Here is a 27,786-nt window from a genome sequence, read left to right on the forward strand (position 1 = left end):
ATGACGCTGCAGAAGGGAGGATTCTCATTGGTCCGCCTGGTCTTTCTGGACACTCCCAATTCCGAAGTTAGAGGAAAACTTTCCCCCACACCCCACAATCCAGACCCCCAGTAAGGAGGGGGCTGGGCGGGGAGGAGAGGGGCTGGGAGGGGCCGTCAAGGCTCCTGGGGGAAAAAGGGGGCTGAGAGACCCCCATAATGGGGAAAGGGGTCGAGGGCAAGAGGGGCAGGAGCCTCAAGACTCCATCTCCCCGTGGTCTCCGCTCCCTCCCCTCATTTCGCCGAGAAGACGGATAGCTGTCTTCCCTTCCTTGTATTTCCCTTCTTTGTGACCGTGGAGGGGAGGGGGCCTTGGGAAGGGTGCTGAACTGAGATGAGATGCAATCGTCCTCCCCCACCGGTGACTGGGTGGGAGTGGGACCTTCCGGGCCCCGCATTAAACCCGGATCCGGAGCCCCCAAAGTCGGTTGCCTGGAAAGAGGAAGGAGGTGGAAAGCGAAAGAGGGAAACAGGATTGTTCAGAACTGAATCCACAAACGCCACCAAAAGTAGAAGAAAAATAGAATTTTTGCAGCTTCAGAAACTTCCGTTTTCCCCCCTGAGGCTGTGAAGGTCAGCCAGGATTTGAGGATCGATCCCTTCTGGGGGGGGGAGGCTAAATTTGGGGAGGAGACCAGGACTCCCCCTCCCCATAATCCCCCGTGCCCCATCAGCACCTGAGAGGGGGAGCCACAGGGGGGAACTGATTGAGGGGAGTCCTGAGTTGCCCTCAATTGCTCCCCCAGATCTACCCCTCTTGTGAACGGGGAGGAGACCCTTTGAGGTAGTCTTTGTGGGGTTGTTTTTTGGGGGGGAGAAAGCCCCGATTCTACCCCAAATCCTATAAGGGCTGAAGATTAGGGGGGGGGGCGAGAAATTGGGGATAACCAGAGAAAATGGGGGTTGAGGGGTAAGAGGGGCTGTGTGACCCCAGAAGGATCCGTATGGATGTCCCCATTGTTGCCTGTCCCCATATCGCCCCCCAAAAGGAAGAGAGAGAGACGGAAGCATAAGATATTTGTCTTGATGTCTGCTACTTTTTTATGAGGCCCATCTGATCTGAAACGGTCTGAAGGATTCCTGCCTGAGGGGGATGGACCAGATGACCTCCAACCTCCCTTCCCTTCTTCTGTTCTATATCTCCCCTACAAGGGGAGTCTGGGCGGCTTACAGGTTAGGATTGGAAACGAAATATATTGAAATCTCCTGATATATTTAAGTGTATATATAGTCTCTCCACCCCCCTCCCTCCCTCCCTCCTTCCCCCTCCCATGCGCTCTTCTTTCCCGCCCTTTCTACCTTCCGGGCCTTTTACCCCAGATCCACCAGGGGGCGCCCTCCGCCAAGGGAAGGGAACTCCAGGCGCTTCCCCATTGGGCCACTGGAGGGCGAACGTCACGGCGGCCTTTCCACGCCACTCAGCTTTGCCTCTCTAGGATGCCGCACTCGCTCTCCTCAAACCCTGGGGTGCAGCAGGAGTCGGAGAGACTTGGGGAGAGTCGGGGGGCGGGGGGAATCCAGAGGTGCCACGGGTGAGGGGGGCTCTTCCTGCATCCCATGCTCCCCAGCCACCCTCCATGCGAAGTGGGGGAGGGGAGGGGTGCCTGGCGGAGGCCCAGCAGGTAAGGAAGAAAGCAGGCCAGGAGGAGAAGGCAGGATTCGCACCGGCCTCTCTGAGGACCCCGTCCTATTTCCGGAGGGGAGAGAGGGGGAGCCTCTGCAGCTGCTTCCTTCCCAGCCCTACTGGGACGGGCGTGGCCCTACCTGGGAGGAGCTGCTTGGGGCTACGGGCAGGGGGGAAGGGGTCCAGGGGCTGAATCCCCCTTTCTGATCCTGGGTCTCCGTTTTTCTCTCCCTCCCAGATCCGGAACCTCGGAGCCCTCGGCAGCCTTTGCAAGGCAGGATTTCCTCTGCGGGGAAAGGAAGGAAGCGGAAGGACCGGCAGGGATCTGTCCTGCAGCTCCAGAAATGCTCCCATGAAGGAAGAGGCCCCTGGAGACCCCCAGAGTCCCTGGAGCCCTTTGGAGCTGCTCTGCCGGAGAGAGGAAGGATGGAGACAACCCCTTTGGCCAAGGACGGGAGCGGAAAAGGCCCCATGGTACTTCAGCCTGGGAGCTGTAGGGAGAGCTGGACCAGAACCAGGCAGAAGGTCCTGCAGGAGGGAACCCTCCTCCCTTCAGAAGTTCAGCCCTGGACCTCCATCCGATACCGGGAGGCTGAGGGTCCCCGAGGACTTTGCAGCCGACTCCATGACTTGTGCAGGCGATGGCTGAGCCCAGGAAAGCACAGCAAAGCCCAGATGCTGGACCTGGTGGTTCTGGAGCGGCTCCTGGCTCTCCTGCCCCCAGAGATGGAGGGCCTGGGTGCGGGAGTGTGGAGCAGAGAGCAGCTCCCAGGCGGTCAAGAGCTTATCTTATTTCCCATAAGATGATCCACACAGTGGGAGAAGCCGTTTAAAATGCATGGGTGTGGAAAACCCATGCTCAAGGGGTAATCTTAAGCTCCTCCTAAGATGACCCACTCAGAGGAGAAACGTTTCGGGGTCGCTGAGGTGAAAGACCTGCTACGAAGAGCTTATCTTATTTCCCATAGATTATCCACACAGCGGGAGTCACTTAAATACTTGAATGAGGAAAGGACATTTACCCATGGCGTGGGACTTAGAATATAAAAAAAAGCTCCACACAGGAGAGGAACCATATAAATGCATGGAGTGTGGAAAGAGATTTTCTCGTCGCAGTGGACTTAGAAGCCACAGAAAGCTCCACACAGGGGAGAAGCCACATAAATGCATGGAGTGTGGAAAGACCTTGCTCATAGCACTGCCACTTACTTCCCATAACATGATCCACACAGGGAGAAACCATTTCAATGCATGGAGTGTGGAAAACCTGCTGCTCGAAGAGACTGCCTATTTCCCATGAAAGGATCCACCTAGGAGAGAAACCACTATAAATGCATGGAGTGTGGGAAAGACCTTTGCTCAAAGAGGTAATCTATTTCCCATAAGAGGATCCACACCGGGGAGAAGCCATTTAAAATGCTTGGAGTGTGGAAAGACCTTTTGCTTTGAGCAGGAGCCTTAGAATCCACAAAATGATCCACAGGGAAGAAACCATATAAATGCATGGAGTGTGGAAAGACCTTGCTCCGAAGAGCTTATCTTATTTCCCATAAGATGATCCACCTAGGGGAGTAGCCGTTTAAATGCATGGAGTGTGGAAAGACCTTGCTCTAAGAGCTTTATCTTATTTCCATATAAGAGGATCCACACAGGGGAGAAGCCATTTAAATGCTTGGAATGTGGAAAGACATTTGCCCCATGGCAGTGGACTTACAGACCATAAAAGCTCCACACAGGAGAGGAACCATTTAAATGCATGGATGTGGAAAGACCTTCTTGTTCATAGGGTAGTGGCCTTAGGAAGCCACAAAGCTCCACTCAGAGAGAAACCATATAAATGCATGAGTGTGAAAAGACGTTTACGCGTGGCAGTGAGATCTTAAAGGTATAAAAAGATCCACGTGAGAGAAACCATTTAAAAATGTACGGACTATGGAAATTCCTTTGATCGTAGATATACACTTGCTTCCCATACAATGATCCACACATGAAAGAAGCCATATAAATGTACTGGAATGTGGAAAGACATTTGGCTCATAGATAAAATGTTATTTCCATTAGAAATTAGGGGTGGAATATTATTGTTATGTAGGAATTAAATACAAAGAGGGTTAAAAATTAGAAACATGTTGTAAAGGCAGAATTAATCTGGTTGGATCCCAAGGAAGAATTCTGGTTATACAAGTTTGGATAAACTTACATCACATTTTTTACTTGTAGCAATCTATGCCCCAAATGATGACCAGAGTGGAATATAAGAGGAATATAAACCATAGGCGCTTGCAGACGATATGGTTTTTTTCCTAGAGGAACCCATGGAAAAAGGACAGGTCCTAATTTAAAACTAGAACAATATGGCTCAGTAGCAGGATTAAAGATTAACAGAAACAAGACTAAATTCCTGACTAAAAATCTAACAGAGAACCAGAGGAAAGAATTAGAAAAACCATGGGGATAACAGGCAACAAAAAAGGTCAAATATTTAGGCATATGGTTAACACCCACATAGTAAATCAACTCAAAGCAGAATAATTATGATAAACTGTTATAGCAAATTAAGAAAGATCTAAGAATCTTGGAATAAGTTGCAGCTTTCTACTGGGCAGGATTGCCAATGATCAAAATGAACATCTTACCAAAACTCCTTACTTATTCCAGACAATCCTCCAATAAAATTAATAAAAATTTTTTGAAGATATAAATATAAATAATTCTTAAATTTATTTGGCAAGGGAAAAAAAGCTATAATCAGTATTAAGGCCTTACAAGATGCAAAAAGTAGAGGTGGGCTACGCCTTCCAATCTGGGAATATATTATTGGGCAGCCAACTTATGTATAGCTTAAAAGACTGGGTCAATTTACTGAATAAAAGAACTTTTAGTCTTGGAAGCGGCACGACCTTCAGAGAGGATGGCACGCATTTCTATGGGATGTGGGGAAAACTAAAAACAGTCGTATTTTCAGTTGTACATCTATTAGAGATTCACTATTAACTAATTGGAAAAAAATATGCAAAAACATTATTTAAAATTCTGATTTGGTCAGCCAATGGAGGCAATGGTTCGTCCCAACAATTTGCATATAACAAAAATGACTAAATATAAAGATTTATTAGACCCTTTAGGAAAATTAAGAACTCGACAGGATCTTTACAGGAACAGGGATTTAAAATTGACCAGTGGTTATATATACAAACCATAGCAGATACAAACAAGATATCAATCCAAATATCAGTCCAGTATTAAAAACAGTTCAGCAACAGATTCTACATCAAAACCCCCAAATAACGATGATCAGTAACAGTCAATAAGGAGCAGCAACATTCTCAGCAACAGGACAGGAACAACCCAGGTTTCTGGCTCCATCTTATAGCCATTTAAGCGAACCACGCCCAATTACAATTTTAGCATTCCTTAAAGAGACAGTATTAAAATGTCTATCCTGGTTTATATTTTTCCAACCCAACTGTTAGGTGACTTGGCATTCCTAACATGGAGGAAGGAAGGAAGAGCGGGAGAACTGACAGGGATCCATCCTGCAACCCCAGAAATTGTACCGAAAGGATGAAGCCCTCGAGAGCCCCTGGAGCCCTTTGGAGCTGCTCTGCCAGAGAGGAAGGATGGAGACACACACACCTTTTGACAAGCAGGGGAGCAGAAAAGGCCTCACCACTCTTCAGCCTGGGAGCTGTGGGAGAGCTGGACCAGAAACAGGCAGAAGGTCCTGCAGGAGGGAACCATCCTCCTTCAGAAGTTCGCCCTGGACCTCCATCAGATACCAGGAGGCTGAGGGTCCCCAAGGACTTTGCAGCTGACTCCATGACTTGTGCAGGTGATGGCTGAGCCCAGGAAAGCACAGCAAAGCCCAGATGCTGGACCTCAGTGGTTCTGGAGCGGCTCCTGGCTCTCCTGCCCCAGAGATGGAGGCTGGGTGCGGGAGTGTGGAGCAGAGACCAGCTCCCAGGCGGTGGCCCTGGCGGAAGGCTTCCTCCTGAGCCAGGCGGAGGAGCAGAAGGAGCAACTCCAGCAGCAGGTGGGAGACTTTAGGGAGCTCGTTAATGGCGGGAATAACTAGAGAGAGTGTTTGAATGCTTCACCCTCCTTCCCAAACTTCTCCCACGTTCATAATATGTGGCGGTTCTCCAATTCTTGTAGGACATCGCCTCCATTGTTTTCTCACTCAGCCACACTGATGGATATTGGAGGCTTTGAGGTTGTGTTCTGAATACAAGAATCTACTTTGTGTCGTGTGAGGTGTACATTATTTCTGCTTCTTTCTTCCTCCTATTTGAAGGGCTGTACTGTGGAGATCAGAGATCCTGAGGGAAAGAAGGACCCACCAAATCCCCTCGGAGCTATTTTTCAGGGGGATCCCCTGGGAAGATCCTCTGATTCCCCATCCGTCTTCCCTTTGCTCTGTCTTCTCTCCTATAGAATACCCTTCCTATTTTGTTAATTATTCATTTGGAAATGATTTATTCCTTTCAGAGATACAAAGAATGAAGCTTTCTGGTTTTATATGGCGGAGATCAAACAGCAGTTGAACCTTCAAATCAAGTAAGAAAGGGAAAACATATTAGATTTGTATTCTCCCTTCAGGAAGTGATGCGGGTGTGTACAGAGGGCTTCCCCGCCCCGCTTTGCCTGGATTATTTTGTGGTTCTTCCACAACATGCAGAGCAGAATAGCAGGTTCAAGTTGCTGTCAGCCAGCATTGCTTCCTCTGGTTATCTTGTTCTGCTAAGTTCTCCTCCAACTTTCAATTTACAAGAACCAATTTTTAAAGGTTCTTCAAGAAATAGGGAATAAATGTATCACAGTGGTAGGAACTGCTAGAGACCCTTTTTGGGGTGGTGGTAATTCTTTGACTCAGAATTGTGCAAGGCTAATGAAAAAGAAAAACTCACATTGCCCATTACCATTTCTAAAAAGCCTTATATATAACCCGTAGTTCAAAAATAAATAAATTGTATTAGAAAGCAAAGCAGACTATTAAAATCCAAAGGGTGGCCGTGGTTGAGAATATGTAATTATGATACTTTTCGCTACAAAATAATTTCCAATCAATGGTGGTATTCGACCAGTTCTGCCCGATTCTGGAGAACCAGTAGCGACAATGAGCAGTGGAGACCAAACCGTTTTTCTTCACTGCTCTGTGGTTGGCTCCCACCCAGCCACCCGGCCCCATACTCATTTTTATGGCCAGAATTCAAAGCGCAGCTGCTTTTGGCGCAGCACAGAATAGTCCTGCACGGCAGCTGCAGCTATCACCATCGTGCAGGCTTGCAGGAGGGAAGTTAGAACGCCTGCACCTGGGCGCAAAGTGCATTTTTGGCATGTGCATGCATGCAAAGTGTGTGCATGCACGCAAAGTGCGGCCACCAAGCCATGCCCACCAAACCGGTGGCAACTTTTATTTAAATACCACCACTGTTTCCAATCCTCTGATTTGCTCTGCAGTTAAGAGATCAAACATTCCTGTTTGGCAAAGGCTGAGAAATGACTTTCCCAGTGAATTTTCTCTCTTCTTTTTTCCTTTCAGCCAATGGTTCAGAACTACTAGATCAATCAATGAGAGACAGAGCAATAGATCAGTTGATCCAGAAGTGGGATTACTTTTACTGAATGGCATTGATTGTTTTGCAGAATCAATGAACTTGATAAAACTTCCCAAATATTTCTTCAGTGAAAGCAATTTTCAGATTTGCCATTTTCTCACCTAAAATTAGGACTTGTTTGACACGTAGCCATTTAACAGTGCATATCCCTGCTTTGGGAATTTGGGAACAATGTAACAGAATAACATTAGGGATCTTGGAGGTCTTCTAGTCCAGCCCCATGCTCAGACAGAAAGCCCTGTAACATTTCAGATAAATGGCTGTCCAGTTTCTTCATAAACACTCCAGTGTTGGAGCAACCACAATTTTTGGAGGCAAGTCATTCCACTGATTAATTGTTCTCAATGTCTGGAAATTTCTCTTTACTTGTAGGTTGGTTCTCTCCTTGAAGAGTTTCCATCCGTTGCTTCTTGGAACACTGCTATCACGTCTCCCCTAGTCCTTATTTTCATGATACTAGAGATACCCAATTCCAGCAAACTCGCTTCTTTATACGCTTTACCCTCCAGTCCACTAATAACTTTTATTGCTCTTCTATGCACACTTTCCAGAGTCTCAAGATCTTTTTTACATCTGACAACCAAAATGAGGCAATATTCCAAGTGTGGTCTTACTAAGGCATTATAAAGTGTTACTAACACTTCATGTCATCTTGATGCTATTCCCTCTTAATGCAGCCTTATGATTCTGTTGGGTTTTTTTTTTTTTTGGGGGCAACTGTAGCATAGTGCTGACTCAGGTTTAAGTGGTTGTCTACTAGGTCTACTCAGCCAGGTATCACCTATTCTAGTGCCATTGCATTTGGTTTTTCTTTCCTAAATGTAGAACATTTCTCACTGTTGATTTTGTTTTATTAGATGGGCGCAATCTCCCTTTCCATCCTTCTATATCTCGAGCTTATCTTCTGGTGTGTTGGCATTCCTGTCAACTTGGTCTTGTCTAAAATTTGATGAGTTCCCCTTCCCCCCTCTTGTCTAAATCAATGATGAAGATGAACAGATCTTGCGAATCCTCCTGTTCTCTTCTTTTTTCCATGTCCAGGAGGGTCTGGTGTCCTTCGAGGAGGTGGCTGTGTATTTCTTTGAGGAGGAATGGTCTCAGCTGGATCCTGACCAGAAAGCGCTGCATTCGGAAGTCATGCTTGAAAACCATAGGTACGTGGTCTCTCTGGGTAAGAGTTTTCTAGTCCCCAGTCAAGAAGAGAGATTATAATTAGGTTTTTTTGTTAAAATGTCTCTTTGCTTAGATGCTTTCTGTGCCATTTCTTATCTGTATTTTTCTATTTCTATTTGAACTTATCTGTGGAGGCTGAAAAGAAGGAGGTTTTCTTTTATGTGTTCTCTGGAGGTCCTGTGAGAGGAGTGTGTTGTCATTTGTCCTCTGAAATCTCCCCAAATTGTGTGAGAACAGAACTTTCACTCTCAGCCCATGGAAGAGCATTCTCCCAATCCAGTTCAAGAACAAAAGCCTCATGCAATATGACTCAGAGCATCCTAGGGGACAGGTAATCCTCAAGTTACGACAGTTCACTTAGCAACCATTCCAAGTTACAACCATTTCTTCCCCAAGTATTGAGACCCAGTCCCGAAATTATGAGTGGTGCAGCACCACAGTTGTCATTCATACTTCTGAATGACAGTAGAGGTGCCACAATATTCGCTCTACCTATTCCCCCAGCCCATCTCGCAGTGACTTACCATATTTTTCTATACTATACTTTTACTATAAAGTGCATTTTCTCCTCCAAGAAAGTGGGTGGAAGGGTCTGTTCATTTTATAGAGGGAATACGAGCCTGTTTTTGGCCTCCCAAACCCTCAGTGCATCCCGTTATTGCCCGCCTTGGTGTCCAGAAGTACACTACAGGGCAAAAACAGGTCCACTTTTGGTCTCCAGAGGCCTCAGTGTGTCCCATTTTTTCTCTTCCCGGCATCAGGGAGGCTGAGAACGGGACACGCAAAGAGTTTGAGAAGCCAGATATGGGCCTGTTTTTGGCATGGAGAGTGCTTCTGGATGCCGGGGAGGGCAAAAATGAGATACGCGGAGGCCAAAAACTTTTATTTTCTTGTTTTGCTTCTCTAAAGCTAGGTGTGTCTTATAGTCTGAAAAATACGGTACCTTGCAACAATGTAGTGAGCCGTCAGTTCCCTGACCTACTTCAGTGCATTTTCAGAAAGAAGAGTAGTGAGAGATACACGTGATCAGTAGTGGGAAATCTAGCACTATTGATCTCACGTGATCTCGTACTTCAGTGCTTTAGGCCTCTGTTCACTGCTAAACAAGGCCTACAGCAGATCCAGGGCAAAAGAGAGGAAAGGCCTCTTTGTTTTCAAAGACTTTTTCCCTGGATCAGGTCTTGAAAAAACACATGCCTAAAATACTGCAGTGGCCCAATAAATGTTAAGTTTTCTCCTAATTCCTCCCAGGATGTTTCCCCTGATTATTATGAAATTCAGTGGTAAAAAAATAAGGTTCTACATTTATGCCCCCCAAAATGCACAGGTACATTATATGTGGTACCTTGCTCAACAGTAGTAACTGTAAGAGGGATCTTGGAGTCCTAATGGACAACCATTTAAATTTGAGCCAGCCATGTGCAGCAGCTGCCAAAAAAATCAACACATTTCTACGTTGCATAAAAAGAGGGATAGAATCAACATCACGTGAAGCGTTAATACCTTTTGATAATGCCTTAGTAATGCCACACTTGGAATACTGCATCCAGTTTTGGTTGCCACGATTGTAAAACAGATGTTGACACTCTAGAAAGAGAAGATCAACAAAGATGATTAAGGGACTAGAGACTAAAACCTATAAGGAATGGTTGCTGGAATTGGGTATGTCTAGTTTAATGAAAAGAAGGACTGGGGAGACATGATAGCAGTTTTCCATTATCTCAGGGGCTGCCACAAAGAGTAAGGAATCAAGCTATTCTATTCCTTAACTGAAAATTGATTGTGAGTGAGATTTGCATACATACAGATAATTGTAAAGAAAGAGATGTTTTCTAGATATTTTCAAAGCTTTCATGACTCATGAATATAGAAACCATCATGTCTATATCACACCACTGTGGGCATGCAAACATACAGCCCAAAGGAATTTCAGAGAAATTCAGAAGGAAATTCACTTGACTTTCTACACTTTGATCTTTTTCTCTAACCTTGTTATCATTTTCATTTCCCTTTTGCTTTGAAGGTAATAATGGGCAGGAAAATCAAGATTCCTGTGAACTGTTCTAAGTGATCAATGCTAAAGATGGAACGGAGAAGTTTGGAATTCGAATGGAATTTGAAAGCCACTAGAGAAACCAGTCAAAGAATTGGAATCAGGAAAGCTCATCTTCCAGTGATGCTCTGATGCAAGACTTTCTTGCCCAAGAAGGGAAAATAAGGAAAAATATACTGGAAAATGTTTGAACCTATTCAAAAGTAAAGTACAAGTAAATGAACACTATTTAACCCAAAACAAAAGAGAAGATGCTATAAGAAAACAAAATGGACAAAGTTCCAATGGGAGATTAATTCTTTCTCTTGGGAATAACTTCCTTACATCTAAAAAAATGATTGACACAAAAGAGAAGCCTTATAAATGTTTGGAATGTGGAAAATGTTTTAGAAGAATCACGGAACTTACTTTCCATGAAAGGATCCACACAGGGGAGAAGCCATATAAATGCATGGAGTGTGGAAAGACGTTTACTCAGAGGAGTGAACTTAGAAACCACAAAAAGCTCCACACAGGAGAGAAGCTGTATAAATGCATGGAATGTGGAAAGACTTTTGCTTGGAGCAGTGGTCTTAGAAGCCACAAAAATATCCACACAGGAGAGAAAGATCTTTGCTTATTTCGCATAAGATGATCCACATGGGAGAAGCCATATAAATGCATGGAATGTGGAGAGAGTTTTTGATGGGTTTCAAAGACCAATCATTGTGCAGGGTGCCAAGATATCTGACTGCCTGGGCAGTGATTATTCTTTTATACCATTTTTATAAGCAAGGAAGAGTGGCATAGATACAGCATTTGGATTGGAGAATAGATTCCACATGGGTGAAACCCCCCAACCACATTGGTACAACCTCCCAACCAATCCTTAATATTAGTGGTGATGTTAATAAAATGAGAGCATCTATAAGTCTGGAAAGTCCGGGATTTTCCAACCCAAGATAGAGAAGGAGATCATGCAAAGAGGCCCCTGTGTTAGACACTGCAGTTTGCTGCTAGCATCTAGCACCTTCTATAGGATCGGAGCTGCTACATTTCACTCTTTTTTATTTTGTTTAGACAATGAATATTCATAAGAGAGGTTGGTAAGGGACTTATAATAATCAGTAGAAGAGCACACTTGCAGTTGTTCATACAGGGCATATACTTGACCCTGAGGCAATATAGGAGAGGTTTTAGGGTGAAAAGCTGTGATACATATGTTGCAAAGAAAAGAGAAACATTGAACAAAGCAGCACCCACTAATTAAAGTACAAATAATGACTACATAGTGTAAAAATTTTCCCATTAAGCCTCTGGGCAATCAAGCCCAAAAGCTTTCCCACCAAGATCCTAAATTATCCATTTTCAAATCTGAGGCCAAATTGTGTAAAATATTAAGCTGGTGCTGGATGGTTCATGACCCATCAAACAAATTAAAACAATATAGATTTTGTAGAATAACCTTGCATCTCATGGCTGATTGTTGAGATAGATGAAGAAGTAACATTGTTTTTGCTAAATTACATGCAACAAAGTTAATATTAAGGTGAGTGCGATCAGCAATTGCTGGCACACCCACTATAGACAAAGCACTACATATTCTGCTTTATTAAGTAAGATTGTTTCAGAGTAACAGGTGCAATCTAGCGTGACCCCACATTGAGACCAATTCAAGTGATGAATTTGTTGTTTAGAAAGTAAAACAGAAATCAGCCAGCTGAAGCAGCATTGTGCTTCACTAAAATTAGCAGGAATATAATTAAAAGTTTCTTGAACACATGTAAAAACACATCCTTGCCATAGCCAAACATGAGCAAAGTGAAAAGAAGTGTCTTCCAAAGCTGTGCAGTTCAGAGTAGTTAAACTTTTTTCAGAGACCCTTTCCCTCCTTTTTTATTTATTTGTGGAGACAGGCCTTAAATGACCGATGAGCATTGATGAACTTGTTATTCCAGGCTGTACAAAATTGCAAAAAAGCAGAATATCATGTTGTAAAAAAGAGGGCTTGCCTAGTGGGTAACATCCATTTGTCAAAGTTGATGAGGAAACAATCTGTTTGTTTGATCAAGTGGAATATGAAAACAAAGCAGGTTAAACATCTTCGGTCTTGTAGTAGCTGTTGCAAAGTTAAAAATAAGGCCATAAGATTAGGGACAATCCTGGGTGCAATATAAATACCTGGAAGATTAAAAGAAGTTAACACACATAATGAGAGAGATTAAATCAAAAGCTGTTGAGAAAAAGTGTTGAAAGTTAAAATAGCAAGTATCATCATGACGATCCTTGTAAGGACAGGAAAGGAAGAAGTCATTAAGCAAGCAAGCCAAGGATCTTTACGTAAACAATACAGTTTAGACAGGCAAAGGACATTGAAGAGATAAATTATTCTGAAAATAAAATTAAAACTTAGATTTACACATCTCTACCATTTACACCTTTACTGTATTTATCAAAAATTAGAAGAAAAAGTTATTTGCAAAGTCCATTGTATACCTTTTGTGATTTTACTTGTTGGGCTGGTAATAGTTATGCATTCTTCACGTTCTTGTTGTAAACCCTCCTGATTGGGGTCAAATTTTAGTGTCAATTCTCTGCTTTAATCAAAATATGGATTAAGAGCATATACAGAATGCATCTAATTTGAATTTTGATTCCCCTTGTTGAAATTGGAAACTGAGCCATCTTCAAAGAAAATTGTTCTAGGCAAACTGCCAACCTGGGAACTGAACCACCTTTAAAGATAATGTTCCAGGCAAATTGCCAAGCTCAGCCTAGCTATCTAAAGCTCCTTTGTATTTCTCCAGCAATGACTACATGTTTGTATGTAACCTTTATAAAAAAATTACTTTCCAGCCCTGCCTTACCCAAAGCAGAGAGAAAAGAAAAAAAATCATCTGCAAATTTGATAAGTTCCCCTTCGATTCCCTCATCTAAGTTGTTAATGAAGATATTGAAGAGTACTGGGCCTAAGACGGAACCTTGTGGCACCCCACTGCTTACTTCCCTCCATTAAGACCCATTAAGGACTACTTGTTGAGTACGGTTTGCCAGTCAGTTGCGAGTCCATCTAGTGGTGGTGCTATCTATTCCACGTTTTTCTAGCTTACTCAGAAGTACGTTGTGGTCTACTTTATGGAATGCCTTGCTGAAATCTAAATATGTTATGTCCACAGTATTTTGCTGATCTACTAATTTAGTCACTGTGTTGAAGAATGAAATGAGATTGCCTGGTGTCATCAATTTCCACCTCAAGGCCTCAGCTGGGTCAGTTTCTTTTCCCACAAGAAGGAAAATCACTTAGCCTAAACAATCTTCACTATCTCCACGCCTCCCACCTTAGGAATGTGGCAAGCCTGACCCCCCACCTCCCCCAGCAAAGAGAAAGAAAAAAAAGGAATATGGGATAGTGTTGTGATTCCGGGATTGGAATCTGTTCTGTTGACAGATGTGAGCTCGAGCAAAGAGGATCTGGCAGTGAAATTTGACCCTGCATTGCTGAGTGATTCTGAGGGGAGCCAGGATGCGGAAGTGGACTTAGCTATGAGAGACGAACCTGATTTATTGGAGGTGACCTCCCCCGAATCTCCCTCTCTGATTATACAGCAGCCGGAAACAAATAATCAGGAAAATGTGTGAGAGGTTTCAAGTGCGGAGGAGGAGCGGTTTGAGGTATCCTGGCTTGACATGAGAAATAGACGGAGATTGAGATATCAACCTCAATTGGGAAAGAAGCATCAAGCCAGTGATTAATGAGACTAACACGCCCCCTTTAGGGGATAAAAGGAAACTGATTGGCTTGAGAAATTTTCCAGAAGCAAAGTGTCTTGTTAGAGTGAAAGTCTTGTGAAGATTCTCTCAGGCATTGTGATTTATAGGCACTTGAGGTTTGCCAAACAGATAACGGAATTACTGCTGAGGACTGGAAAAACTTCAGCAGTTATCTTGGTTGGGGGTTGTTTCTGGTTGCTTATATTTTTGGAACTTCAGAATTGTGATTGCTCACCTGTGGTTACAGGTGAGGCATAACAGGATAGGGCTAAATAAAATGGCTATGGCTATGTCAATTTTGGGCTTGACAGGCTGCCCCCCCCCTCATTTGAAAAGAAACCCCTGCAATGACATAGAATACACAAAGATTGAAAGTAGGTTAAACACAATAATACAATACAGCGATTTAACTTCCTCTCCCACCGCAGGATTCGGCGTGTGGATGCGTGTGGATTTTTCTCATGGAATTTTTCCACCAGTCTACACTATCCAGCTATTTACCCAAGTTGCTTGTGAAATAGGATAGCCTTTCCAATAAATTAGATATTGTAACTTCCCTCTGAAAATCCAGAGTCCCAAGATTTTCTTAACCTCATAATGTTCATGCCCCGCAATGAGCAAAGGCTTCGGAGCTGCACTTTCTGCTGACCTCAGTGAGGAAGTTACAAAGGGCTTTAACAAACTACTACAAACTACTATGAAAAACCAGTTCTGAAGAGGGAGAATTTGGGTCTTTTGAGTGACATTTGTCCAACCCTCCATCAGTTTGTTTTCTGGGCAATCCAAGGTCTCCTCGGGAGTCGTAAAGGGCCCCTTCAGCCACTTCCAGTGGGTCAGAGGAACAAGGGGCTGCCCCACCTGGAGACTCAGCCATGGGGCAGAGGAGGACAGTCCCTGAGCTGCCCTGGTGAAGAATCCAGGTTTGTTGCCTGCTGGATCCTGGCCAGTTCCTCAGTTCCGCTTCGGAGGAGCCCAAAACTTCAGGCTGGGGAAGCGGAACCCAAGCGCCTCTTTGGCTGATGGGGGTTGGAGGAAGAAGTGCTGCTCTCTCTCTCTCTCTCTCTCTCTGTGTGTGTGTGTGTGTGTGTGTGTGTGTGTGTGTGTGTGAAGGGATGGGAGTGGCAGAGAGAACTCAGAGAAAATCACAATATTTGGGGGAAGGGAAGCATGAAAGGAGCCCGGAGGTTCTGCCTGGGTCAGGCGAGAGCTGGACACCCCACAGAGGCTGCCTGGATCTCGGCTGACTTTGTGCGACCGACCGGTTGTGTCCAGATACACAACTGGGGGGCAGATGTGGACTCTGCCGCCTCCTTCAGCTGCAGGGGGGACCCGGCTCTGGCCTGCTGAGGCTGGTGCTGGGCCAGGGGGGAGTTTGAGCCCTCCAGCCCCCCATCCCTGGAAAGGATCCAGGCCTCCTCTGGACCCCCAAAGCTTTTCACACAGAATCCGGGATTCAGGATCTGTTTAACCCGCCTTTGCTCAACTCACCGGAACCCGAATCTCCCCCAAAGACTAGAAAAAAATGTTTTCTATGGATGTAGTGAAAGATGAACACAAGGAACAGAATCTCTGCTTTTTTGGATTATTGGGGGAAAGAGATTTCCAGACTGTAATGGTTAAAAGGCAGTAATCCTTTAGTGGGGGAAATGGGATTACTGAAGTCCACAAAATTTCTATTAAAATTCCAGGTTATTTTATAAATTATAAATTTATTCCTTGGTTTAATATACTCTTCATCCATCCATCCTTCCTCCCTTCTTAAATAATATTGAAATCTTTTGCCAGGAAGAAATTCCGCTCAGATCCTCTTACAAATATCTGTGGAAATGGATTTTTTCTTCTTTGGGCAAAATATTTCCCCTCCAGGAGAAGGAAGTTCACCTCAGAGGCTGGATTCTTAGGACGGAGTCCCAGGGTTGATTTCTCTCCCCGTGAATAAAATCTCCTTCCTCCCACGATCCTCCCACTCAAAGATTCAAGTTCTCTGGCAGGAACGGAGAATCTGGATCTTTCATAACATAAAATGTTTGTGAGGTTTATTGAGCTTCTCTCCTATTCTATATTCTATTCTTATTCTATTCTATTCCCCCACCTCGTGACTCAGCCATGGGGCGGAGGAAGACAATCCCTAAAGAATAGAGGCTTGTTGCCTGCTGGATCCTGGCTAGTTCCTCAGTTCCGCTTCGGAGGAGCCCAAAACTTCAGGCTGGGGAAGCGGAACCGAAGCGCCACTGCAGCTGATGAGGGTTGGAAGAAGAAGATGTGTGTGGAGCGCGCGCGTGTGTGTGTGTGTGTGTGAGAGAGAGAGAGAGAAGAGAGAGAGAGAGAGAGAAAGAGAGAGATTTATTTCGGGGGAGCCTGCGGGGAGAGTCCTTTGTCCTCCGGCTGAGAATTGGGGAGAGGACCGAGGAAGAGCCGCTGCTCAGATGGGGAACCTGCCTGAATTCTGGGCTTGGGCCGGAAGAGAAGCGGGGATCGGGGGTCTTGGGTGGGCTCTGGGTGGGGGGAAACTCCACTTGTGACCCTTCCTGGAGGGGAAGAGCGACCGGAGTCCCCCTCCTGCCCTGGGGATCTTCTCCCTCGCTCACCTGGGATCCCAGAAGCAGATCCCGGAGTGGGGCAGCGTCTCCAAGGATCGCCCCTCAGCTCACAGAAGCCCGGAGAAGATGAATCCCCCTGGGAGGGGAAATGGGATCGTCCGAAGCCTCCGAGGGGGATCCGACCTGGAAGGGATCAGAGGGGATTTCCTGGACGGGAGAACCGATGGATCAATGGAGCAGCCCCTTCCCCACCTGGAATTAGGGGGCTCCGTCCCTGGAGGTTTTCCAGAAGAGGCTGGACGGCCGTTTGTCCGGGGTGGAATAAGGGCTCCTGCCTCGGCCGGGGGGGGCACACTAAAAGATCTCTAAGGTCTCTTTGAGCCTCCCTCTCCCCGTCGGCCCTCCCCCACAGAAGCCCTCTGCCCCCCCCCAGCCCCTCCTCCATGGAGCCGGCAGGAAAGACCCCCTAGATTAATGCAGCCCCCCAAGTCTGCAAGGATCCCCCTCCCACTTTCTCCGCTTCTCTCTCTGTGCCGGACTATCTCCTGCATCGGCTGAAGTCAAGGGAGACTCTGCCCGGAGACCGATGACGCTGCAAGAAGGGAGGATTCTCATTGGTACTCCTGCTCTTTCTGTACCTCCCAGGTCCAAAGTGAGGAGAAAACTCCGCCTTCTCCAGTTCAGACCCTCCGATTCCTTCTTGTGGAACAGGAGCCTCCGCGTCCTTCTCGCCTGTCTTTGCGGGCGCTTGTGGGGCGGCATCCATGGCTTTGGCTGGGCTCTCGCTGGTGCTGCTGGTGGGAGCGCTGGGCCGGATCCCCGGAAGCGAAGGGGGGAAGGAGACCCCTGGTAAGGAGGGGGCTGGGCGAGGGAGTAGCGGGTGGGAAGGACCCGGAGTGGGAAGGAAGCTGGTGGGTCTCCAGAGCCTCCAACATTCGATCTCTGCGTGGTCTCTGTTCTATAGCTCTAACAAAGCAGACTTGAGACCGGAGTTGAGTTCAGCTCTTTATTCAATAACCAAGTAACTTTAACTAAAGTCGAGCCGCGGCAGCCCTTTCATAGCTGCTCGTGTCTCGCAACCAATGGCATTTATTTAAACTTCCCGCCATTTAGGCAGCCAATCAGGTTTGTTGTTTTTGACCAATTGCCCAGAGATGGTATCTGTCCAATAGGAATGCAGTATTACAAGTCTGTAAAATAAGTACACTACACCTCTCCCTTTTTGGTTTGATCTAACGTTACGTGACGTAGTTGCGTAAATAGGCGGGGCTTCTGTGTGTCCTAGTTGACCTGCGCAGTTCAGTCTCTGCGTTTTCCTCGGCCAGTTCGGTCAGGCCCGCCGTCTTCCCCGTTCTTCTCTTTGGAACCTCCTGGAAGGATGACCCAGCCATGCCACTCCTTGGGTTTGTTGGATTGGTGCTGTTGATCTTTTCGGATGTGTGCGGGTTGGTTGAGTCAGCTTGGCTGCTCCTTTCCTGGATTTTCTTCAGCTCTCTTCTTTGGACATCGTCTGTTGGTAAGTAGTTTTTATTTCTTTGTGGGTTTTCCATTTCTGGTTGGTGGTTTGTTAAAGGGGAGTTTTCCTTTCCTTTATTATTTAAAGGTCCCCCCCCCTATTTTTGTAATTATTGTTAGTTTGTTCTTGTGGGTATGCCTTTTCTATGCTTTGGGGTGTGTCGGTGTTTCGTTCGATGTATCTAGACCGTAATTGATCAATGTGTCGCTTCCACGATCTGCCGTCTGATGTTTCTAGCCAATATCATCGTGGGCCCGTAATTTGTGTAATTGTAGCCGGTAGCCAAAACAGTTCTCTGGTAAGATTTTTTGCGTATACCAGGTCGCCTGGTATAAATGTGCGGTGCTTACTTGAGGAATCTGGTGGTTTTTCGGGGTTGTAAGTTGGTTGTAGTCTGTCCAAAAATGAGCGCAATTTTCTGCCCATTAACAGTTCAGCTGGGCTCTTGTTTGTTGATGTGCATGGCATTATATGTTGGATGGTTAGCATGGTGTTGATTTTGTCTTGCATGTTGCCTCCCTCGATTTTTTCTAATGCTTCTTTCGTGTAATGAACCATGCGTTCTGCCATTCCGTTCGCCGCTGGATGAGCTGGCGCTGTCAGAGCATGTCGTATTTCTTGCTCTGCAAGGAATTGTTTGAAAGCTAAAGCTGTAAACTGTGGCCCATTGTCCGATACTACAGTGGCCCCCAACCTTTTTTGTACCACGGCCCGGTACCAGCATCACAAAATGATCTGCGGCCCGGTACAGGCATCAGCATGCATAACAAGGCAAGGCAAGCTGAGCGACTGGCCAGCCAGCCGTCCCTCGTTTCTCCCCGCCACCTTCAACTCCTCCTTTGTACCTTTTTGTGCTTTCTTAATCTCCTCCACCATTGGGATGGCTCTTCGTTCGAAGCCGCCCCCCCCTTCAATGAAACTAAGGCGCGAGGATTCCTTTAGGACCCAAACACCGCTTTCCAACCGGAAAAGCTCACCTGGAAGCACTTTCTCATCGAAACAAGATGGCCGTGCCCAGCAAACTGGCGGCCTGGTAGAAAATGATCTACGGACCGGTACTGGTCCAGGGCCCAGTGGTTGGGCACCCCTGCGATACTACTACATCTGGTAGACCGTGGGTGGTGAAAAGTTTTCTTAGTTGTTTGGTGACAGCTTCAGTCGTTGTTGAACTCATGATGCAGACTTCTAACCAGTTCAAGTATGCATCAACTATGATTAAATACGTATACCCCTTTGTAGGTCCGGTGAAGTCTATGTGGATCCTTGACCAGGGGCCTCTGGGTGTCTCCCAGTCAAGGATCGGTGCTAAAGTGGGGGTAGGTCTGGACGACTGACACATGTGGCAGGTTCTTACCCAATTTTCGATGTTCTTGTCAATTCCTGGCCACCAGACGTAGCTTCTGGCCAAGGACTTCATTTTCACCATGCCAGGGTGTCCCTCATGTAGCATATTCAGTACATCTTCTTTTAATTTTTGTGGAACAACTACTCTATCCCCCCACAAAATGCATCCTTTTTCAATTGACAGTTCAGTTTGGCAGTTTTTTAACGGTTTAAAAGTCTAATTTTTTTCGTTTTCTGGCCAACCCCTCCCTACCCAGTTCAGGAGTCAGGCCAATTGTGCATCTTTAGTGGTTTCTCTTGTGATGTCCGATACAGTGAGTGGTAGGTTCGATATCGTTTCAATTTGCAGGGTGTTTGTCGGTGCCGGGTCATCATCATGTAATGCGTCGGCGTGGGTTATGGCTTTTCCTGGCCGATAGATGAGTTTGTAATTGTAGGCTGCCAGGAATTCTGACCACCCTGTCATTCTTGGAGACAAGATGTTTGGAGTGGCCCTGTCTCCCGCCAGGATTCCAAGCAGTGGCTTGTGGTCTGTAATTAAAGAAAATGTTCTTCCATAAAGGTATTCGTGAAAGCGTTTTACCCCCGAGATGGCAGCCAAAGCTTCTCTATCCAGTTGACTGTAGTTTCTTTCGGCTTTGGATAGTGTTTTGGAATAAAAAGTGATCAGTGCTTCTCTGCCATCAGGGAGTGTGTGACTCAGTATTGCGCCTACACGGAACGGTGAAGCATCGCAAGTGACAGTTAGTGGAAGCGTGTTGCTATATTGGATCAATACTGATTTAGATGTAATTAAGTCTTTAATTCTTTGGAACACAGCCTCTTCTTGTTGACCCCATTTCCAAACAGCCTTTTTATCGAGTAGTCTATGCAGTGGTTCCGCAATCATTGCCTTCTGCGGCAAAAAAACATTATAAAAATTAATGAGTCCTAAGAATGCCTGTAAATCCATTTTGTTTTTGAGTCTGGGTGCTTCTTTAATTGCTCATTTTTTTATTTTTTTTTTGGTGTGGGGTGGATTCCTGATTCATCAATAAGATAGCCCAGGAATTCCACCTGATTCATGGTGAGTTGGCATTTTTCTTTTTTAACTTTTAATCCTGTTTCTCTAAACTTTTGCAAAACTGCCCGCAGCCGGTCCTTTAGTTGTTTTTTATTTCTGGCTGATATTAATACATCATCAGAATAGGGAACTACTCCTTTTAGTCCCTGAAGGAGGCATTCCATCAGGCTTTGGAACACACCGGGGGCTACACTGACACCGAATTGTAATCTGTTGCATTTAAAAGCCCCCCTGTGCATTATGATAATCTGTGCCTCTGCTGTCTCAGAATCAACTGGCAATTGTTGACATGCCTGTGTGAGATCGAGTTTTGCAAAGATTTTTCCTCCCCCCAACGAATGCAAAAGATGTTGGACTATGGGGATGGGGTATGCACTCTGCTGTAATGCGTGGTTCAGGGTGGCCTTATAGCCACCGCAGATGCGCACGGACCCATCTGGTTTCATGGGAGTCACAATCGGGGTTTCCCATCTGGCATGGTCGACTGGCTCTGACACCCCTTGCACAATGAGTTTGTTCAATTGCTCATCAATCTTTGGCTTTAACGCAAAAGGAACGCGTCTGGCTTTTAATCTGATGGGGGCTATTTTCAGGTTTAGGCTAAATGAAATAGGGGTCCCACAGTACTTGCCTAAAATTTCATCAAGAACGTCTCAGAATTCCTCCATCAGATCTTTTTCCCAGTCTGTTTCAGCAATGCTGTTGATCCCTGTCACTTCGATTCCCAATGGCACGAACCATTCTAAACCGAGCAGGCTTGGGCGGTCTTGGTCAACGATGGTCAGTGGCAGAATTTCAGTGTGTTTCTTGAAATTTACCTTGAAGTGTCCCAATCCGACTACCGGAATTCTATTTCCTTGGTAATCTTTTAACATTAGACTTTGCTCTTCGAGTTCTTTTCATCGTATGTTTGGTATCAAGTTTTTTATTGTGTTCCATGATACCATTGACAAATACGAACCGGAGTCCACTTCCATTTCGCAGGGGTTCCCTTCTATCTTGACATTTACTTGAACCTTTTTAGCAGCTGTTGCTCTGGCGTTCCCGATAATAAGCGTTTGGTGTGTTTCTTCCTTCTCATGGAGTCGCTGGCTTCTATTTTCTTTGTTCCATCGACTTCTGGTTTGCTTCTCCTTAGTTCTGCGGGGGGTACTGCCTCTCCTCTTTGGACTATAGTTCTTTTTGTTTCGGCAGACCCTTGCAATGTGCCCCCATTTTTCACAATGCCTAAAGATGGCATCTAAGAAATGGCACTCCGATAGTGAGTGATTTCCTCCGCATCCTGCACATTGGAAATCAGGTTTCCTACTTCTCCTTTCTCGTTGGTTTCGCTCTGATTGGAGTCTGTTTACCTCCTCATCGTCTTCCTCAGAGTTGGTTGATGACTCGATGTCTTCATGGTGGGTAGTTGCGGTGGTGTGTTTCTGGGTACCTTCTGCCTTCCTTTCTTTACTCTGGGTTGGGCTGTTGGCTGTATTCATCTGTTTCATTTTTGCCGTGGATTTTTTTGCTGCTTCAGCTGTGGTTGCTTCAGCGACGGCTTCTTTTATGGTAATATTGGGTCGGTTTAGTAGTTTGCTCTGCAGGGTGGCATCTCTCAATCCAAGGACTATACGATCCCTCATGGCTTCATCCATGTTGAGGAACTCGCATGCCCCCACAATGTCTCTTAGTGCTGCTACAAAATCACCAATACTCTCGCCTTCTTATTGATCCCGTTTGTAAAACTCGTGTCTTCAAATGAGGTTGGACACAACAGGCACATAATGGTTTCTCAGCATTCGGTTCAGGTCTGGCCATGCCATTTGTTTGACGTTGTGCGGTTTCGCTAATGCCTTAGCCATCTTAAAAATGGTCGGGCCACAATGTGTCAGGAATACGGCTCTCTTCCTCTGGTCAGTGATTCCTTGTAGTTCATTGCTTTCCAGGAACATCAGGAATCTGTCAATATAAGATTCCCAGTCTTCTTCGGCTGGGTTGAATAGTGTGGGTGGCGAATTTTTGCCGGCCCTCTCATTGGTTTTTCGGCTTCTTTGTCATGTGCTACGGTCTTTGTTCCTTCGATCCCACCTTCGTCACCAGTGTTCTATCACTTGAACAAAGCAGACTTGAGACCGGAGTTGAGTTCAGCTCTTTATTCAATAACCAAGTAACTTCAACTAAAGTTGACCCATGGCAGCCCTTTTTATAGCAGCTGCTCGCGGTTCGCAACCAATGATGTTTATTTAAACTTCCCGCCGCTTAGGTGGCCAATCAGGTTTGTTGTTATCGACAAATCACCCAGCAATGGTATCTGTCCAATAGGAATGCAGTATTACAAGTCTGTAAAACAAGTACACTACAGTCTCCTTAACCTTCCCTAACCGTATTGCCCCCCAGGAAGAGGGAGAGGGGCCCCTCCCTTGTTCTCCAATTGTAACCAAGGTGGAGGTTGCAGCTGGGCCCCTCTGTAAACCCGCCCCCCGATTGTCTGGGTCAGAGCGGGCTGCCTGGAAAGAGGCAGGGAAGGAAAAGCGAAAGCGAAAGAGGGAAACTGAGGCATTTTCAACCGTGAAGCCCCAGAAGGAAAAAGAGCCAAAAAAATTTGGCTTCTGCAGAATATTTGCTTTTTCTTCTGAATTTCAGATTTGAGGCTTTGAGGGTCAGGCAAGAGGGGAGCGTTGGTCCCTTCTGAGGAAGGCTCTGAATTTGGGGAGGGGACCAAGAACCCCCCCACCCCTATCATCCCTCACTGTCTCTATCGGGACCTGGAGGGGGAGGGGGAAATGGAGGGAGGGGGGCTCTGAGTTGCTCCTCTGAAAGTGGCTCCCCCTTTAGTGAGTGGGGGCTAGAGACCCTCCCTTTGAGAGGCTGTTGGGGGGGCTGCAGGGGGTCTTTTGGGGGAGGGGGAAAGGAAACAGGTGGGGATCCCCGACAGTCACCCAAAGGGAGATGCATGGGCTGAAGATTTGGGGAAGAAGAAGATTTGGGCAAGAAGAAGAAGAAGATTTGGGGTGGAATCCCAGGAATGGGGGGTTAAGGGCTGGGAGAGTTCAGAAGTGGGAGGCTAGATGTCTTCCTGGTGTTCCCTCCCCTCATTCCCCGCCTCCCCCAAAGGAAGAGAGAGCAGGAGGCATGGATATTACCTTCCCTCCAGCCTTCTCCCCACCGTTCCTCCCCCTGGAGATTCAATGTTCCCTGCAGAGAGAAGATCTGCTCGACCAGTGGACCTTCTGACTGCTCTCCTCCCCGCTCAGAAGGGATGGGGGAGTCCCTTAAGGAAGCTCCTCGCCTCCCCCTTTCTTTCCTCCCTGCCCAGTCTGCCTCCCCCTGAGAGTGAGAGAGTCCCCCCTCCCTCCTCCAGGGGTGTCTCCCATCAGTCTCTCAAAGGAAGGTCCCCCCTGTAGACATTTGCATACTCGTAATACTATGTTCCGATTGGACAATCACTACCGCCTAGCGATTGGTTAGCAACATATTACGATTGGCCGCATAAACAGCAGGAGGTTTAAAATGATGCCATTGGATGTGAGCCACGAGCAGCCGCTATAAAAGAGGCTGCCGCAGCTCGAATTTAGTTGAATTTAGTTGAAGTTACTGACAGTTAAATAAAGAGCTGAACTCAACTCCGGTCTTGAGTCTATCTTGTTCTGGCAATAGAACACTGGTGATGAAGGTGGGATTGAGAGGACAAAGACTGTAAGCACGTGGCAAAGAGAGCCAAGAAGTCAAAGAGATGGCCGGAAATAATTCACCACCCGCATCATTCAACCCAGCCAAAGAGGACTGGGAATCATATATCGACAGGTTCCTGATGTTCCTAGAGAGTAACGAACTACAAGGAATCACGGACCAAAGGAAGAGAGCCGTATTCCTGATGCATTGCGGACCTACCATTTGTAAAATGGCCAAAGCATTGGCAAAACCGCGTGATGTCAAACAGATGGCATGGCCGGACCTGAACCGGATGCTGAGAGCCCATTACGTGCCTGTTGTTTCCAATCTTATTCGAAGACATGAATTTTATGAACAGGATCAACGAGAAGGCGAAAGTATCAGGGATTTCGTAGCAGCACTAAGGGACATTGGAGGAGCATGTGAATTTCTCAACATGGACGAAGCCATGAGAGACCGTGTGGTCCTTGGATTAAGAGACGCTACCCTCCAGAGCAAACTACTAAATTGACCCAACATCACCATAAATGAAGCCATCGCTGAGGCAACCGCAGCTGAAGCAGCAAAAAAATCTGTGGCTAAAATGAAACAAATGAATACGTCCAACAGCCCAAGCCAGAGCAGAGAAAAGAAAGCAGAAGGTACCCAGAAACACACTACCGCAACCACCCACCATGAAGACATTGAGTCATCAACCGACTCTGAGGACGAAGACGAAGAGGTACATAGGCTCCAGTCAGAATGGAACCAGCGAGAAAAAGAGGAACGAAACCTGATTTTCAGTGTGCTGGATGCGGAAGAAATCACCTGCGTTCTGAGTGCCGCTTTCTGGACGCCATCTGCAGACACTGCGAAAAACGGGCGCACCTTGCAAAGGTCTGCCGAAACAAAAAGAGCTATAGTCCAAAAAGATGAGGCAGCACCCCTGTTTTCCTATTGGAGCCAGGAAAATAGAAGTCAGTGATTCAACGAGAAGGAAGAAACACATCAGACGATTATTATTGGGAATGCCAGAGCAACTGATGCAAAGAAGGTTCAAATAAACGTCAAAATAGAGGGAGAGCCATGTGAAATGGAAGTGGACTCCAGCTCGTATCTGTCAATGGTATCATGGAACACAATAAAAAGCTTGATACCAGACATACGACGAAAAGAACTCGAAGAGCAAAGCCTGACGTTAAAAGACTACCAAGGAAACAAGATTCTGGTAGCTGGACTGGAACATTTCAAGATAAAATTCAAGAAGCACACTGAAGTTCTTCCACTGACCATCATCGACCGAGACCGCCCCAGCCTGCTTGGTTTAGAATGGTTCGTGCCTTTGGGGATCGAAGTGACAGGAATTAACAGCGTCACTGAGACAGACTGGGAAGCAAGCCTGATGAAGGAGTTCCAGGACGTATTCGATGGGACGCAAGGCAGGTACCGTGGGACCCCTATCTCATTTAGCCTAAACCTGAACATAGCCCCCATCTGGCTAAAGGCCAGATACGTCCCCTTTGCATTAAAGCCAAAAATCAATGAGCAGCTGAACAAACTCATCGCACAAGGGGTGCTAGAGCCAATCAACCATGCAAGATGGGAAACCCAGATTCTGACTCCTGTGAAACCAGATGGGTCTGTGCACATCTGTGGTGGCTATAAGGCCACCCTGAACCACGCACTACAGCAGAGAGCATACCCCGTTCCAGTAGTCCAGCACCTCTTGCACTTGTTGGGGGGAGGAAAAGTTTTTGCAAAGCTCAATCTCGTGCAGGCATATCAACAATTGCCGGTTGATTCCGAGACAGCAGAGCGGGGAGGAGAGCAGTCAGAAGGTCCACTGGTTGAGCAGATCTTCTCTCTGCAGGGAACATTGAATCTCCAGGGGGAGGAATGGTGGGGAGAGGGCTGGAGGGAAGGTTATATCCACACCTCCTGCTCTCTCTTCCTTTTGGGGGGGGCGGGGAATGAGGGGAGGGAACACCAGGAAGACATCTAGCCTCCCACTTCTGAAGTCTCCCAGCCCTTAACCCCGCCTCCTCCAAGGACTAAAAGGGGTGGTTCCCTATTTTGATGATGTATTGGTATCCGCCGGAAATAAAAAACAACTAAAGGATCGACTAAGGACAGTCTTGCAAAGGTTTAGAGAAGCAGGACTAAAGGTCAAAAAAGAAAAATGCCAACTTGCCACAAATCAGGTCGAGTTTTTAAGGTACCTTATTGATGAAGCAGGAATCCACCCCACTGAAAAAAAGATATGAGCAATAAAAGAGGCACCCAGACCCAAAAACAAAATGTATTTGCAGGCATTCTTGGGACTCATTAATTTTTACAATGTCTTTTTGCCACAGAAGGCAACAATAACGGAACCACTGCACAGACTACTCGATAAAAAAGCCATCTGGGCATGGGGCCGACAAGAAGAAGCTGCATTCCAAAGAATTAAGGACTTAATAACATCCAAATCTGTATTAATCCAATATAGCGACACGCTACCACTGACTGTCACCTGTGATGCTTCACCATTCGGCGTAGGCGCAATACTTAGCCACGTACTACCTGATGGCAGAGAGGCACCGATCGCCTTTTATTCCAAAACTCTGTCAAAAGCCGAAAGAAACCACAGCCAACTGGACAGAGAAGCCTTGGCCACTATCTCAGGGGTAAAACACTTTCACGAATACCTTTATGGTAGGACATTTTCCTTAATTACCGACCACAAGCCACTGTTAGGAATTCTGGCAGGAGACAGAGCCACCCCTAACATCCTGTCTCCAAGGATGACAAGATGGTCAGAATTTCTTGCAGACTAAAACTACAAGCTCGTCTATCGACCAGGAAAAGCCATACCCCATGCTGATACACTGAGCTGCTCACCTTTACCAGACCATGACAATTACCTAGCTCCCACCACACGCACCCTGCAAATTGAAACAATATCGAACCTGCTCATCACCGCATTGGACATTGAAAGGGAAACTGCAAAAGACGCACTACTCTTGAACTGGGTGGGATGGGGCTGGCTGGAAAATGACAAAAATGAGACTTTTAAACCATTCAGAACCCGGCAAACTGAGCTGTCAATTGAAAAGGGATGTATATTGTGGGGGGATAGGGTTGTTGTTCCAAGAAAATTACAGGAACACGTGCTGAACATATTACATGAAGGACACCCGGGCATGGTAAAAATGAAGTCCCTGGCCAGAAGCTACGTCTGGTGGCCAGGAATAGACAAAGATATTGAAACATGGGTAAAAACATGTAATAAATGCCAGATGTCCAGACCTACCCCCCCCCCCTTTAGCACGGGTCCTTGACTGGGAGACACCCAGAGGCCCCGGGTGAAGGATCCACATAGACTTCACCGGACCCACAAAGGGATATACATTTTCAATCATCGTCGATGCCTACTCAAACTAGTTGGAGGTCAG

General features: G+C 46.2%; 2 protein-coding genes and 1 long non-coding RNA gene across 3 annotated transcripts in view; all 3 read left to right on the forward strand.

Moving 5' to 3' along the window:
* Positions 1-2,469, forward strand: LOC148123611 (uncharacterized). Its single transcript, XM_087919211.1, has 3 exons — positions 1-66; positions 1,270-1,660; positions 1,901-2,469. The coding sequence occupies exons 1-3, from the start codon at positions 1-3 to the stop codon at positions 2,467-2,469; spliced, it is 1,026 nt and encodes a 341-aa protein (XP_087775337.1).
* A 3,118-nt stretch (positions 2,470-5,587) lies between these two features.
* Positions 5,588-12,913, forward strand: LOC148123612 (uncharacterized). The gene is made up of 4 exons (XR_015740634.1): positions 5,588-5,695; positions 5,957-6,219; positions 8,322-8,451; positions 10,477-12,913. It is a non-coding gene; the product is annotated as an uncharacterized LOC148123612 (long non-coding RNA).
* Positions 12,914-17,486: 4,573 nt separating this feature from the next.
* LOC113452226 (H-2 class II histocompatibility antigen, E-S beta chain-like) overlaps positions 17,487-27,786 on the forward strand; it is a 23,151-nt gene continuing 12,851 nt past the window's right edge. Inside the window, exon 1 of the mRNA XM_087919217.1 lies at positions 17,487-17,645. Within this exon, the coding sequence (XP_087775343.1) occupies positions 17,561-17,645 (85 nt within the window). The 5' untranslated portion in view covers positions 17,487-17,560. The remainder of the gene's footprint in view (positions 17,646-27,786) is intronic.

The sequence above is a fragment of the Pseudonaja textilis genome, unplaced genomic scaffold (genome assembly GCF_049901715.1).
Source record: "Pseudonaja textilis isolate UNSWEBS1 unplaced genomic scaffold, rPseTex1.2 PTEXSCF56, whole genome shotgun sequence".
Lineage (NCBI taxonomy): Eukaryota > Metazoa > Chordata > Lepidosauria > Squamata > Elapidae > Pseudonaja > Pseudonaja textilis.